At 53.3% G+C, this 14,179-nt stretch overlaps 1 protein-coding gene across 1 annotated transcript in view; it reads right to left on the bottom strand.

The window, feature by feature from the left end:
* The window catches only part of FAM107A (family with sequence similarity 107 member A), a gene marked incomplete at both ends in the record, with an annotated part of 78,171 nt that extends 71,755 nt beyond the window's left edge, over positions 1-6,416 (bottom strand). The window contains one exon of the mRNA XM_079712992.1: positions 6,393-6,416. Coding sequence (XP_079569118.1) covers positions 6,393-6,416 — 24 coding nt within the window. The remainder of the gene's footprint in view (positions 1-6,392) is intronic.
* Positions 6,417-14,179: the final 7,763 nt, after the last annotated feature.

The following is a 14,179-nucleotide window of genomic DNA, read 5'->3' as shown; positions in this document are numbered from 1 at the left end:
CTTGTGCATGTGGGAGGAATCTAAAGGCCAGCCGGGAGCTTCCCTGACTGCTCCCCTCTCTTTGTGGCCCCCCTCCTGTGCCCTGGGTCCTCTGTGTTCCCCTCATCAGAGCACCCAGCACCGGCCCTGTCATTGCTGGTGACTCATTTCTCTCCTGCTGGGTTGTGCACCCCTAGGGCAGGGCCTGAGTCCTGTTCACTGGTCTGTCTCTGGTGCCTGGGACCCTGGGACCCAGTAGGTGCCCAGTTAACATTTGTTGAGTGAATGATGAACAATCAATGAGGGATTTTGCATTTGGCCAGGAAACTGTGCAGGTGGAAAGTCTCTGTGTGCGTGCGTGCGTGCGTGTGTGTGTGTGTGTGTGTGTGTGGTGGGCAGGTGGAAGTGGGGTGGGGAATCCAGGAATTTGGGTCAGAGCCTTAAAACCATTGGAAGGAAAGGAGGGGACGTGTGGGAAGAGTGGAGGGACCCAGGCCGGGTCCTTCCCACTAGCCCGAGGTTCTGTGTGGATCCTCCGTGAGCTTGGCCCTCAACCCCACCCTCAAGTCACTTCCATGAGGACCCAGACTCCCTCTCTCCTTCCCTTCCTTCCTCAGTTTGTTGAGCATCTACTATGTGCTAGGTACTGGGGACACAGTGGGGAGTCAAACATTACACTCAATCTCCCTTCCCTCAGGGATAAATCATAGAACTAAGTATGAAATTGCAACCGTGGTCAGCGCAGTAGAGAGAGCTTTGAGAGCCTACTGGGTTTGTCCTAGTCTACAGGAGAGCGGTGGTGCAATGGGGTCCCCACAGGAGCTTTATTCTCTTCTGATCTCCCTGGCCCCTTCCCAGCTACCCCTGCTAATCCTCCAGGTTTAGTAAAACATGTGGACCTAGTTACGCAAACGCAGCTCTGAGACAAGCTTGCCCCTCTCCCTGCTTATCTAAGCCCCTTGTCCTGTGTGGACATTTGAGGTCCATGCAGGGAAGGCTTCCTAGAAGAAGTGTCACCTGAGCTGGCATCTTTCTTTCTTTCTCCTTCAATGTCTTCCCCTCCCAAGCTGGACTTCCAGCCATAAAGACACACAGGGAAAGTTTCAGTCTTGGAAAAGGTGATTGAAGGGCTTTAAGTGATGGCATTGTGTAATTACAACACTCCTGCCTCTAGGCAGACCTAACCAGGACCTGTGCACAAGCCTCCACTGGCAGAGGGGGAGATGGATTTCCATCCCTACGAACCCACACACTCATTGCTTTTGTGCAGTGCCCAACCTGAACATCTGTTCAGGCAATTCTTGAACCCAGCTTGGGGAAGCCAGGGGCAGAGGAGAATTAAAGCTCCATTAGGTGGCCCTGGGGGACAGGAAAACTGTGCCCTTTTCCTGCTTCCAAAGGTCACTCCGCCTGCCTTCAAATGCCCCTTTCTGCTGCCCAGGGCGATGTATCCTTGGGTGTCGCTCATCCATGACGTGGGCATGGCAGCCTCTGCCTTGCTGGGCTGGGCGGGCTGGAGGGAAGCATGTGAAAGCACCTAGCATGGGGGCTGGCAGGGTCGGTGCTCAGAAACTGCTATCCCTCCGCCTCCTCATCTTCCTTCACACCTTGTGATGGAATGTCTGTCAGGTGTGCAGTTGGAACTCAACACACACCAGCCCTAAGAACACTTACAAGAGCAGGTGGGCAGGTGCTGGACCTGGAACTCAGGGAAGGGCTGGATGTGTGGATAGCAGTTGGGAGCGCCTTCCAGGCAGCCACTGGTGTGAGTGAAGCCTGAGAGGCTGGAGGGATGCTGGGAGGTCAGGGCTCAGTGAGGAGCAGAACTCTGTTTTGTTGGGGGTGAGGAGAGGGCCTCCCAACAACCTTCTCCTCTTGTCCTCAAGCTTCCCATTCTGAGTCCTTTGGGAAGCCAGTGGTGGACTCCCCATGGTGCTGAGGAGTGGGGCACTTGGCCTCCTTCCCACTCAGAGAAGCAGTCTGAGGCGGTGGGCAGAGAGGGGGCGATGGGTTAGTACGGATGGCAAGGGCCTCCTAACATGGTCTCCCTGCCCTGCTCAGCTGGGGGCTGGTAAGCAGGAACCCTCCCTGGGGCCGGGGCAACCCCTCCATCACTGGTGGGGATAATTGTTTGGGGAGCCAGTGGAGCCCTGCCAGATGTGTGCCTTTTGGGCTCTATAAGAACGAACACTCCCTTCCAGGCCATTTATCAAATTTAGCCATCTCTCCCATATTTTTTCCCTTTTGTTTCAGCCAAGGAAACTTTCTTCTAATGAAGATGAATGCAAAGCACTGAGCATCTTGGCAAACATCAACAGAGTCTTTCAGGGAACTTAAAGCCCTGGGTGGTGCTGAGTTTGGAGAAATATTTCAGAGAGTGCTAAGTGTCCAAGCCCTCAAGGGGTGTCTGAGGCCTATGGGAGTTGTTTTTCCTGGACCCCTTGCTGCCCAAGGACCTGCTACCTCACTATCGCAAGGACTTAAAACAAGGCTCCATCCAGGACATGTTGCCTGCACTCATCTCTCTAGAATCAACGCATGCCCAACTGGCCAATGTTTGCAGCTTCTGGAATGTTCCAAACAGTTAGATACATTGCTTCCATGTATTGAAAATGCCTTCATTTGATCCTTGCAAAAATCCTGAGTGTGGCTTGGGTACCTACTTTGTAGATTAAAAAATGCTGAGTTCAAGGGAAGTTCATAACTTGCCCAGGATGAATAGAAGTAGCAATGTCTGTGTTTTGACTCTTAGTCCAGCACTCTTTCTGCCTCACCCTCAAACTTTTCAATTTCTTCCCATTCTCTCTGTTTACACCATGGTCAGAGACACCACCATCACCTCTCCCTCTGGGTGGGGCATTATGATCAAATGCCCAGCATCCATCTTCCCCTCTCACATTGAGTTTTGGGGGAATGACATTGGGGGATTGATCTCCAGCCCCAAGGGATCTCTGGTTGGCCTCAACCAATCATATCCACGTCCATCCTTTGCCAGCAGCAGGTTCAGGATTCCAGGCGAAGCCAATGCCCTTGGCATTCCCCAGGGGAGAAGGGCTGCTTTAGGAATGGGCATGTGACAATTTGAGCCAATGAAATTCAAGAAAACCTTGGCTGTGGGTTTCTAGAAAAAGTCCTAGAGACATTACTGAGCCATTGGATTTCCACTTAGGGAATCCAATACATTTCCTTATTGTTTCAACCAGGTGGGGTTGGGTTTTCCACTCCCTGCAGCAGACAGCATTGTAAGTGAAATCCAAGTTATGGGGATTTCAGCAGCCATCTCCAACCTGGAGTCCTCACACCCAGTCCCCATGCTGCAGCTGGAGATGGTCCTGACGCTCATCTGACCAGTCAGCCCCATCTCTACTCTCACATGGGCTGATCTCACCTATCATTATTTGCCTGCCTGTCAGTCTCCCCAACTAACAGAGAAGGCTGTGAGGGCAGGGACCATCCCTTTCCATCCCTGGCTCAGTTCCCAGCACAGAGCAACAGGTACCCACTTAATAGTCTACTGCAGAAGGCTGGGGCCAGAGAGAATGAAGATGCAGTGGATAGAGTTAGGTACCAGGAGAGAGTGCATTCAGTGGGCAGGAATCATCTTCAAGGTGCAGCTCCGTCCCCTGTTCATGGTGCGGGGGAAGGAGCTCCATGGCCTCTCTGTATGCCTGGAGCTGCCAGGCATTGCAGAAATGCCCTGGTCCTGGCTGCATGGCCCTGTGCAAGTCCTTCCTCTCTCTGGCCTCAGTCTTCCCAGCTGTTCAATGGGGAGGGGATTGGGCCACATCACCAAGGGTTTTCCAGAGCTGTTATTTTATGACTATGATTAAGCCATAACTATGGGAGGGGGTCTGGGGATCTCCTGAGGACACTAGGGCGAACTTTATGGGATAAGCCAGTGGGAGAATAAATGCATGGGTGATGAGGATTATATTTGCACATAGCAGGCCTGTTACACATCACACAAAGACCAGTGGGGCTGTTGCCTCCAGAAAGAGAGAGAGAGGTGGGCATGTTGGGGGTTGGGTGGGGTTGGTCCACAGATGGAGGACTCTCCAGAGGGGGCCTGGCCTGGGCTTGCTCACAGCCTTTGCTCCAGGCTGGCTCACCACTGACCAGCTGGGGGAAGCACGTTTGCTGGGTTTCAGCTTTTACATCTGCCATTGGGTGTGATATTGATGCCCTCATTGGCTCAAAGGAAGGGTTGTGAGGCTCAGAAGAGGACGCAGGTATGAGAGGATCCAATTCAGGGAGAGACAACGTGGACTGAGTGCCTGTTTTGTCCCAGGCATGACATCATTTAGGTTTTATGATAATCTGAGGAGGATTATTACCTTTTGTTTACTAAGGTAGAATCTGAGACTCAGAGAGGTGCGGTGACTTGTTCAAGGTTACAGAGGATGTGGAGGGACTGACTCAGGCCTGTCTGACTCTATAGATCATGTTCCCAGTCACTGTACCCTGCTGCCTTCTCCCTGGGAGGGCTTTCCCTGGGCAGGAGAAGGGCTTGGCCCAGGATTAGGTTTGGCTTTCAACCTGGGACGAGTTCTGACTGACTGGTATGGGAGTGGGATGCTGTGTTGACGACTCTGAAGCTGTCTACACTTAGTGGGAAAGTGAGCAGGGGTTGATTGTGATGTCTGCCACGGATGAAGAAATAGGGAGAGGTAGTCCATGAGCTATACTTTCCCATTCCTGGGCTAGACCTTGTTAGGGTCTTTTCTAGGCCTGGGAAGCTGGCTTCCAGGATGACCCCCTGCCTTCATATTCAGCACAGATAGGATCTAGAGGCTGAGCTCATTCTCCTCTGGGAGAGGAAGAGTGTTCCTGAAAGAGGGGATTGGCTGGGGCCAGGGCTCAAGGCTTGGCTGGGAAGGCAGCTCTGCGACTCCCAGACCTGCCCTGACAGCAGGTGACCCACACTGACCCCTGCAGGCAGGAGTGAGCATTGCAGGGGGGAGCGAGGTGGGGAGCGATGGCCCCAGAATATCAAGCTTTTAGGGTAAGACTGTTGGGAATGCTGAGGGAAGGCAGGAGATTCCAGGCCCGACTCCGCATGTGAAACAAAGGGAGGTGGGAAGCAGAGGCCAGCACTAGGAGGTCCCTAGGGGTTATCTAGCCCAACGCTCCCATTTTGCAAACGGAGAAACTGAGGTCCAGAGTGCTTCCTCCATGACGTCCATGATGTGTTTTTTTCCAAATTTAAAATATGTTGGATGGGCTGGGTTGGCAGAAAGTTTGGAGTCAAGCAGAAGGGAATTAAAATCCTGCCCTTTTTCCCACAAGCTGCATGACCCTGGCTAAGAAATCACGTCTTGCCTCTGAGCCTTAGTTCCCTGCCTTTAATGTAATAGGTCATCACGGGTTGGCTGAGGATTAGAGCCTCTGTGTATCCGGCCCTCTGGGTGTCAGGCAGCGTGATAAGTACTTTACCGGCATTATCTCACGGAACTTCCCATGAGACGGGTACCAGCCCCACTTTACAGGTGAGAAGCTGGGATCCAGAGGGGCTTAGTTCCTCACCGCAGTTATTAGGAGGAAGAGCTGGGATCTGGGATCGCAGTCCTGGCCAGTGTAGGCTGTGAGCATGTACCAGAGTCCCCTGGGAGCCAGTGAGTAAACTCAGATTCCCCCTCCCTCCCCAGAGGCTCGGACCTGGGAGGTCTGGGTGTGCCTTGGGAAGGCGACTGTTAAACAAGCACCCCCCCGCCCCCACGCCCCATCTTTAACGCCGAGGTAGGGGGTCTTCAGACCTCATTTTCAGAAATGCCGCACTGGCTGTGCTATCTATAACCACCACCTTCCCAGTGGAGATCCCAGGCTTAGAAGGTGATGGATAATAATATGAAGAGAATTCTATTAACAACAGATTAGAGTTTGTATATAGCCCACTATGTGCTAGGCACTCTTTCAAACACTTTACATGGTTCTGTTAATTCTCACGACAAGCCTCTGAGGTCGTGGCTACTATGGTCCTCACTTCACAGATGAGGAGCTGAGTTACAGAAATCGGTAGCAATTCGTTGGCCAACTTAATTACAATGATTGTTACTTTTTCTCTTGCTCCTGCAGCCACCTGGGCCAGGCTCCCCTGGTGCTCAGGGAGGGGGGTCAGGGAGCCTGTATGCCTCGCAGTAAAGAGGTGTGTGTGTAGAAGACCAGGGAGCCTGAGAGGCTGGGCAGCCCAGGTCTGTTTCAGACAGAGACGGAGAGATCAGACTCCAGCCTTGCCCTGAGCCTCAGCCAGGTTTCTAGATGCAAATCTTAGCTGTGAGCTCAGGGAGGGAGGCCGGCGGGCAGTGCCCGGCTGAGGCTCCAGGGAGCCGGCGGGCGGTGGGTGAGGGCTCCCACCTGGCTGATGCAGCCTCCCTTCCCGTGTCCAGGGCCCCAGCAGGACCCTCAGGGGCTCCTACCTTCTTCCCCTGGGCAGCTCCCATGGCACGAAGCGGGCGCCAGGCCTGGGGGTCCTCCCTGCGGTGCTGTCTCAGGAGCCGGGGCCCGAGGGGTTCCCTGGGCCAGCGCCCCCCGTCCTCTGGCGGCTCATTCTCCTCAGGCACAAAGGCGGCTTTCACAGCTGCTCCTAAGCCGGCAGCTCCTCAGACAGGCTTAGGGTGATTGATCCTGACCGAGGGGCCCAGTGTCCCCGGGCGGCCACATGCCCTCCTGGGATCCCTGTGGCTTCTCACCTCCTGCACCCCTGCCCCTCTCAGGAGGGGACACTGAGGCAGCCGGGGTCGGGAAGAAGCAGAGCGGTCCTCTGTAGCCGGCAGCTCGGCAGGCGGGTGACCTCTGGCGGCCCGGCGGGCAGGCCTTGACCTTCTCGCCAGCAGACAGGCCCGGACGGTGGAGGCTGCCTGGGGCGGCCGGGGCGGGGGATCGGACGGGCTTGTGTGGGGATGTGACCTTCAGGCTGCCCAGAGCCATTAATAATAGATCTCAGAAGACACTCGGGGCCGGGGTTCTCCCCGAGCAGAGACGCTGCGAGCAGAACACTTCATTCACCGGGGCGGCCGTGCAGGCAGGGCGGCTGGTCTGGGCTCGGGCCAGGAAAATACCTGGAGGCCAGCTTCCAGGCTGGGAGCCAAGTTCTCAGCGTCCCCCCGCAGTCACCCTCCTCCTCACTTCCACCCCTTTCCCTCTGCTTGTCGCCAGCCTGGAGCAAGATTCAGGCTGGAGTCACCTTGGCCTGGAGTCGCAGCTCTGTTCCTCACGTGATTTGACCTCTGAGCCACAGGTTCACCTGCGTGCGTGGGGTCAGGTAACCACAGCACACAGGGCTGCTCTGAGGGCTAGAAGGGAAGGTGGGTGCAGCTGAAGCCATCGTCTTGTTACAGCTTCAATCAGATCCCGTCATTCCCTGCTTTATAAATCTTCCTCTTGACCAAAGCAGACTGACAGTGGTCCCACCCAGTGGGGCTGTGAGGGTGAAATGAGGTAATTCACGTAAAGTTCTGAGCAGAGGATTCGGACGACAACAATTCTCCGTAGACTTTAGATGCTGCTGTTATTATGCTGTTAATAATCCCAGTGATTAACCCACTGCCCACCACCAAGTCCCGGGTAACCAGTTTGATTAAGCACAATACCCTTTCCCAGGAGCTGGGTGGGTGAGGAAACCCTGGCACTATTTCCTTTCTTCCAGCACAGTGCCTGGTGCAGTGATGACTTATGACACAGATGATTTATGAAATGGCAGTTGGTGGTGAAGAGTCAAGGATTAGGTATTCTAGATCCAACTTTGCCCATAGAATGGAATCCCCCCTGGTCCATGAGGTCTGATTTATCAAGTGTTGCTTGCCTCTTGGACTTCGTTTCCCACACCCCTATCTCCCTGACAGTTCCTGGTCTTACCACTTTCCCCTTCACCTCAGGGCCTTTGCACTTGCTGCTCTCTCTGTCTGAAATGTTTCCCATCTCTCTCCCTGACTCCATTTTTTGATCTTTGCATGATTCTTTCCTGTTTATCCTTCAGGCTCAATTATCACCTCCTCAGAGAAGCCTTCCCTGATTCCCTATTACAAAGTAGCCTCCTGGGCTCTCTGTTTATTATTTATTATAGCACTTGTCAGAAACTGAAATGATCCTATTTCTGTGTTTATTGTTTGTTTTCCCTACCTGAATGGCAGCTCCACAAAGGCTGGGACCTGGTCTGTCTTGTTCATCAGTTTACCCCCTGGGGCTAGAATAGCACTTGGCGTGTTGCAGTCACTCACTAAATACTGGTGGAGCAGACAAATAAATGATGGAGGATTAGATGAAATAGTCTAAGTATGTAGAATGCTTAACACAGCCCTGACTCACCACAAGTGCTCCCTGTATGGCAATTATCAATACTGTTATTGTTGTTGCTGTATTTCCCCCAACACCTTTGCCCCCTCCAGCCAAGCAAAAGTGTGGTTTCTTCCTTCTGCTGCTTCTCCTGGTCCAGCCCCTGCCTCAGTTGCTCCCCGTTCCTTTTCTCCCTGTTCCAATCATGGCTGGGTACAGTTTCTGATTTCCTGCAGTAAGCAGAGCATCCACAAAATTGGAAAGAGCAGTGACTAAATTAGCAGTCAGCCAGAGCAGTAAAAATGCCATAAGTCAACCCTGAAGACCAAACTCCTTTGTCAGCCATCCCATAATGATCCACTGGCTTGGCTCTTGGTGGGATGGGAAGAGAGAAAAGGAATTTTATACATTTATTAATTTTTCCCCATCTGCTTGGAGTCCTGCTGAAATATGGCTTACGAGACACACTGAAAGCCTGCCTGACTGGAGGCCTTGATTGGCTGAAGGTCTGAAGCCTGGCTCCTGGCAGGATGTGGGTCTGAAATGCAACCTTTGGACCCCGTGCCATGGGTAGGAGGAATGAGGGTTGTGGCCCCGGAGACCAGCTCAGGGCCTGACACCGGGGAGATGCTTGGAATACAGACACACATGATTTATGGAATGACGGTTGGTGGTGAAGGGTCAAGACTGGCTGTTCCAGATCCAGCTTTGCCTGGTCTCACTGTGTGGCCTGGGCACAGCTCTTAGCTTCTCTTTCTTCATCTGCAAAACGGGGATAAACTTCTGCTCCTTCCTGACCCACAACCTTGTGGAGACAAGCAAGAACTGCAAAATGTGGGAGCGTTTTGAAAAGAGGAGCTCCAAATCTCTCAAACCCACCCCTCTCCATCATTCCCAGAGAATGATGGGAGACGGTGAGACTCTTAACTCAGAAGTTCTGAGCAGTTTTCAAATGTCTTCAGAGGCATGTAGGAGGGGGAATAAAAGGGGGAAGGGTACAGGGGGACAGGAAACACTGTTTACCTCAGAGTAGTTTTAGGGCAAGTGTTTCTGAAGAGGAGTCTGTTTACTATAGTGATAGAGATAGACTGGAATTCCAATCTTTATTCTGAGGCCCCTTGGCTGTGTGACTTTGGACAAGTCACTTGACCTCTCTGAGCTTCATTTTCCTCATGTGTAAAAGGAATAACAAGGATCCCCACCCCAAGGGGCTGTGAGGATGAAATGAGGTAATTCATGTAAAGCTCTGTGCAGAGCATATTTGGACAACAGCGATTCTCCATAGAAGTCAGGTACTACTATTATGACGCTGCTAATGATAGTGGTGTTAAGTCCACTGCCCATTGGTAAGTCCCAGGTAACCAGTCCACTAAGCACAACACCTTTCCCAAGAACTGGGTGACCGCAGGGAAACCTTACCACCCTTCCCTTTCTATCTTAGGCTGCCACCTACTGGCGGGGATCAGAATTACAGCTACTGGAAAGACCTCTCTGAGGTTCAGGGAACAGACACACACCCTCCCCTCACGGCCCCATCCTCACTCCAGCGGGAGAAGAGTGGCATGTTGGTGGGCAGGGGGTAGGGAAATATAAGACCCAAATTCCGAGGTCATGAGTACCTTGCAGAGATTCCTGAAGGCTTGTCCACCCCGATGACGAGAAAGTCAGTCCTCAAGTCTCGTCCATTTTACTTCCTGAATATCCCTGAGACTGGTCCCCTTTTTCCATCCTGTCTCCTGGCCAAGCCACCACCCTCTCTCCCTGGATGATACAGCAGCTTCCTCACTGGCCTTCCTGCCTCCACTCCCTTCTCCATACATCAGCCAGGAGGAATTTCTTAAAAACTGCATATCCGATCATGTCGACCCCAGCTTAAATCTCTCACTGTGTCCCCAGGGCTCCTGGGCAAAGTCGGAGACCCTTTGGCCAAGCCCACGGGCCCTTTGGGCTCTCAGCTCTGCCGCTCAGCCCTTGGGCCCCACTCTCTGCCCCTTGCAGGCCTGGTTCATGCTCTTGCTTCACCTGGCACACCCCTCCCTCCCCTCTGCCTGGTGAACTCTGACACACCCCAAGCCTCACCATGGTTGCTGCCTCCTCCAGGGTGCCTTCCCTGCTCCTGCAACCTTTCCCCCAACATGGTCCTTATCAAGCCATATTGCCTCTTGATCTGTGTGCCTCCTAGGCTGCGAGCAGGAGCCGTGCCTGGTTTTCTTCACCAAGGTATCCCCAGTAAGTACCCAGTTCCTGACACATAGCAGGTGAGCAATAACTTTTTGCTGAGTGAGGAAACTGACACTTAGTGGGTAATAGACTCCGCGTTACAAACTCAACTCTCCATAGCTGTTTTTTCTTGGACTCTCTGTCCTGCCCCAATCTCAAACTGACCTGGGGGTCCCTACAGTGGCCACAGTGCCCTGAAGATGACATTGGGAGTCTGATGGGTGTTTGCCACTTTGTGATGCCCGCCCCAGCGAGGCCCAGGGTGGCCTCGAGAAGTGACGTTTAAGGACATTTCCTGCAGGCAGGGTGGTCTTGTCTCTCAGTCCAGGCCTGTGCTCAGTCCCATCCAGCTGGCCATGCCCACTGCCTCTCCTAGGATGGGTCCCCCAGAAGCTGACTTTGGGATGAGGATCTCATGCAGGTGATGTATTAAGGACTGGCCCCTAGGGGGACACAGGTAGGGGAGTGGGGGAGCAGAGGATGGGGAAGTGGAAGCAACTGAGCAAAGGGACGCTTCCAGGCAAAGTCCCAGCTTCAATTTGAGTCCGCAGGGAACTCTGGAGTATAAATTACGCCTCACAGTTGTCCTGCCCCAAGACCAGAAGCTGGGCTTTCACATTCCCAGCCAGGCAGTCATTAGCTATGGACCATCCCGGGCTGATGTGAACTCTGGCACTTCCTGGCCTCTCTTCTTTTTTTTTTTTAATTAATTAATTTATTTTTGGCTGCGTTGGTCTTCCTTGCTGCATGCGGGCTTTTCTCTAGTTGTGGCTAGCAGGGGCTACTCTTCGTTGCAGTGTGCAGGCTTCTCATTCTGGTGGCTTCTCTTGTTGCGGAACACAGGCTCTAGGCTAGTGGGCTTCAGTAGTTGTGGCACACAGGCTCAGTAGTTGTGGCTCACAGGTTCTAGAGCATAGGCTCAGTAGTTGTGGTGCACGGGCTTAGTTACTCCGCGGCATGTGGGATCTTCCCAGACCAGGGATCGAACCCATGTGCCCTGCATTGGCAGGTGGATTCTCAACCACTGCGCCACCAGGGAAGCCCCCTGGCCTCTCTTCTTTGCACCTGGGAGCAAAGAAGTTTCAAGGAGCCCAAGGGCAGTTCTCCCAAGAAGAGTGCAGACTGACCAGTCTCAGCACAAGCTGGGAGAGAGGACATGGGTGGGGCACCAACCTTCTCGCTGTGCTGCCCTTCCGAGCTTCCCGTCTCCAGGAGACCCTTCCCCGATTCCCTGATTCATCCTGTTGACGTTTTCTTTTCTTTTAATATTTATTTTATTTATTTATTGGTTGCCTGGGTCTTAGTTGCAGCTGGTGGGCTCCTTAGTTGTGGCTTGCCATCTCCTTAGTTGTAGCACATGGGCTCCTTAGTTGCAGCACGTGGGCTCGTTAGTTGTGGCACACTGGATCTTTTTTAGTTGCTGCATGCAGACCCTCAGTTGCAACTCGCTGGCTTCTTAGTTGTGGCATGTGAACTCTTAGTTGTGGCATGCAGGTGGGATCTAGTTCCCTGACCAGGGATCAAACCTGGGCCCCCTGCATTGGGAGTGCGGAGTCTTAACCACTGTGCCACCAGGGAAGCCCCCCCCATTGACATTTTCTTCCTTCTTTGAAGTGTTGTACAATGCAGCTTCTAAAAAAGTACGACAACCAGGTGGTCCTTTTTAAAGAGTGGCCCCCGCTGAGAGCTCTGCCTAGCCCTGTTCCTGGCTATGAACTCACTTTAGCAGTCTTTTTGGTTCTCTTTTAATCTTATAAGGTATTTTTGCTTGCTTTAAAGAAAACAAATCCAAAATACAGAAGTAGTGTATGGTAATCATGGAAACTGCCTGCACCTTCATCCCCAGAGAGGGTATCTGGCAGATGTTTTCCCAAACATCTTATATACATATTTTCTTCTTTGACTTCCGGTGATGTGGCTATTTTATCTTGTTTAATGTCCACAAGCCCCTGAGAGACAAATACCCTCCCCGCATTTCTCAAAGGAGAACTGTGGCTCAGAGAGGTGACGTGACCTGCTCGTGTCCAGCTAGCGGGTAGTAGGGCCAGCGCTCAGAGCCGGGCCAGCCTTTCTGTCCAGCCATGCTGCCTGCGATGTGTAACTACCCATTAGAATGGAAGTGAGTCAGCTAAGAGAAACTGAGGGGCTTGGTCAGGGTCCAGGGCCTTCAGAAGCACCCTCCCCCCACCCCAGGATTGACCAGTTGGTCCTGGGGGGTCAGGAAGGAAGGGCGCTGGGGTTCAGGGGCAGCCCTTTGTCAGCACGTCAGGTGTGGGAGGAGGGTCCTGCCACTTGGAACAAAAAGGGAGGAACGGAGCAAATCCATTTGCTCTCAGTGCTGTCAAGCGTTACATGGATGCAGGTGTCTGTGTAAGTGGTCGGGGGGGCTGCCAGCAAACTCTCCCCTGAGAGTGAGCTACTGTGCTTGGGGGAGGAGGGGTTATGGAACCGGCAGGGTGGCTGGCTGGACGCCTTCTGCTGACTTCCGCAGTCAAGCCTGCTCAAGGCCCTCTTAGCCGGCCATGATCATGGATCTTGACCCCAGGTGACTGCAGCACCTGTCCCAGCCAGCCATGGCCCCTGTCACAGGTTCCCACACTCTGTCCTTCTCTACCCCAGGCCCTCTTGGCCCATTTGAAGCCCTGCCTGTCCCCAGAGCTTGGTAACTGTGAGCCCCATGCCAGCGGAGTGCACAGGACTTCAGCTTCTGCTGTCCCCCTGCTCGGGGCGTTTGCACTTGGGGCCTGGGCATCTTCTCCACGAGCCTTGCAGTCTCCCTGGTACACACTCCAGGAGCCCGAGTACCAGTGTTTTCTGCTCCCATGCCCCCTCCCAGGATTTGGTCTGCCCCCTGCCCCCCGCCCTTCTCAGAGACCCCAGGCTGGGTCTTACCACCATATCCCTTGGGCCTCACCACTTCAGTGGCCTCCAGCAGCTGGTACTGACATCTCTCAGCCAAGGACTCTCTGCAAAGGCAGGAAGGTCGCTCTTTCCCACACAGGTCAGACCAGAAGGGCCCAGGAATTCACATCAGCCCCAACACCAGCAGCCCTCCAAAGATGGCCGACGGGAGTTGGTGTATAATTACCCCAGCTCCCTCACCTCTGACTGAGATCTCTGAGGTGTGTGTCCTACACCGATTCCTAGGGGTTCCCCGTGGGAGTAAGTTCCACTCACCCACAGCAGTAGCTGAGTCGACAACACACCCCTTCTTGGCTGCCTTCTCTTTCCTGTCTTACTTTCCCATCTGCTATGGGTGTTTTCTAGAATCACTTCCCAAATAAACGACCTGCACTCGAATCCTTATCTTGGGGCTGCTCTCGAGGGAACCCACACAGAGACAGCCAGGATGTTTTCCCCGAAGGCTTTCACTCTGGCTCTTCCTTCCAGCCTTTCTCAGATCTCCTTGCTTCCTCCCCCGCTCCAGATCTGGATTTTCTCCAGCTCTCATTCAAACAGCAGGTGGAGACAGTGTTCTCTGCGTCTGGTCCTCTGGCTGTCTCTGTTCCTGTGGATCTTACACCTCACACTGGGAACCAAGGATTCTTTCACACCTAAAAGTAATCCCTATGAAGCGACCTCCTTTCTAGCTGCTTAACAAGGTGCTTGAAGCCGTCACCAACCTGTTGGAACTTGTGGCCGAGCAGACTCAGTCTAGACCACTTCCACCCCAGGGGAAATGCTGCACATCAAGGGGTGGGAAAGTTTGTTC

Source organism: Hyperoodon ampullatus, assembly GCF_949752795.1.
Source record: "Hyperoodon ampullatus genome assembly, chromosome: 10".
Taxonomy (NCBI): domain Eukaryota; kingdom Metazoa; phylum Chordata; class Mammalia; order Artiodactyla; family Ziphiidae; genus Hyperoodon; species Hyperoodon ampullatus.
This window is presented reverse-complemented; position numbering and strand designations above follow the sequence as displayed.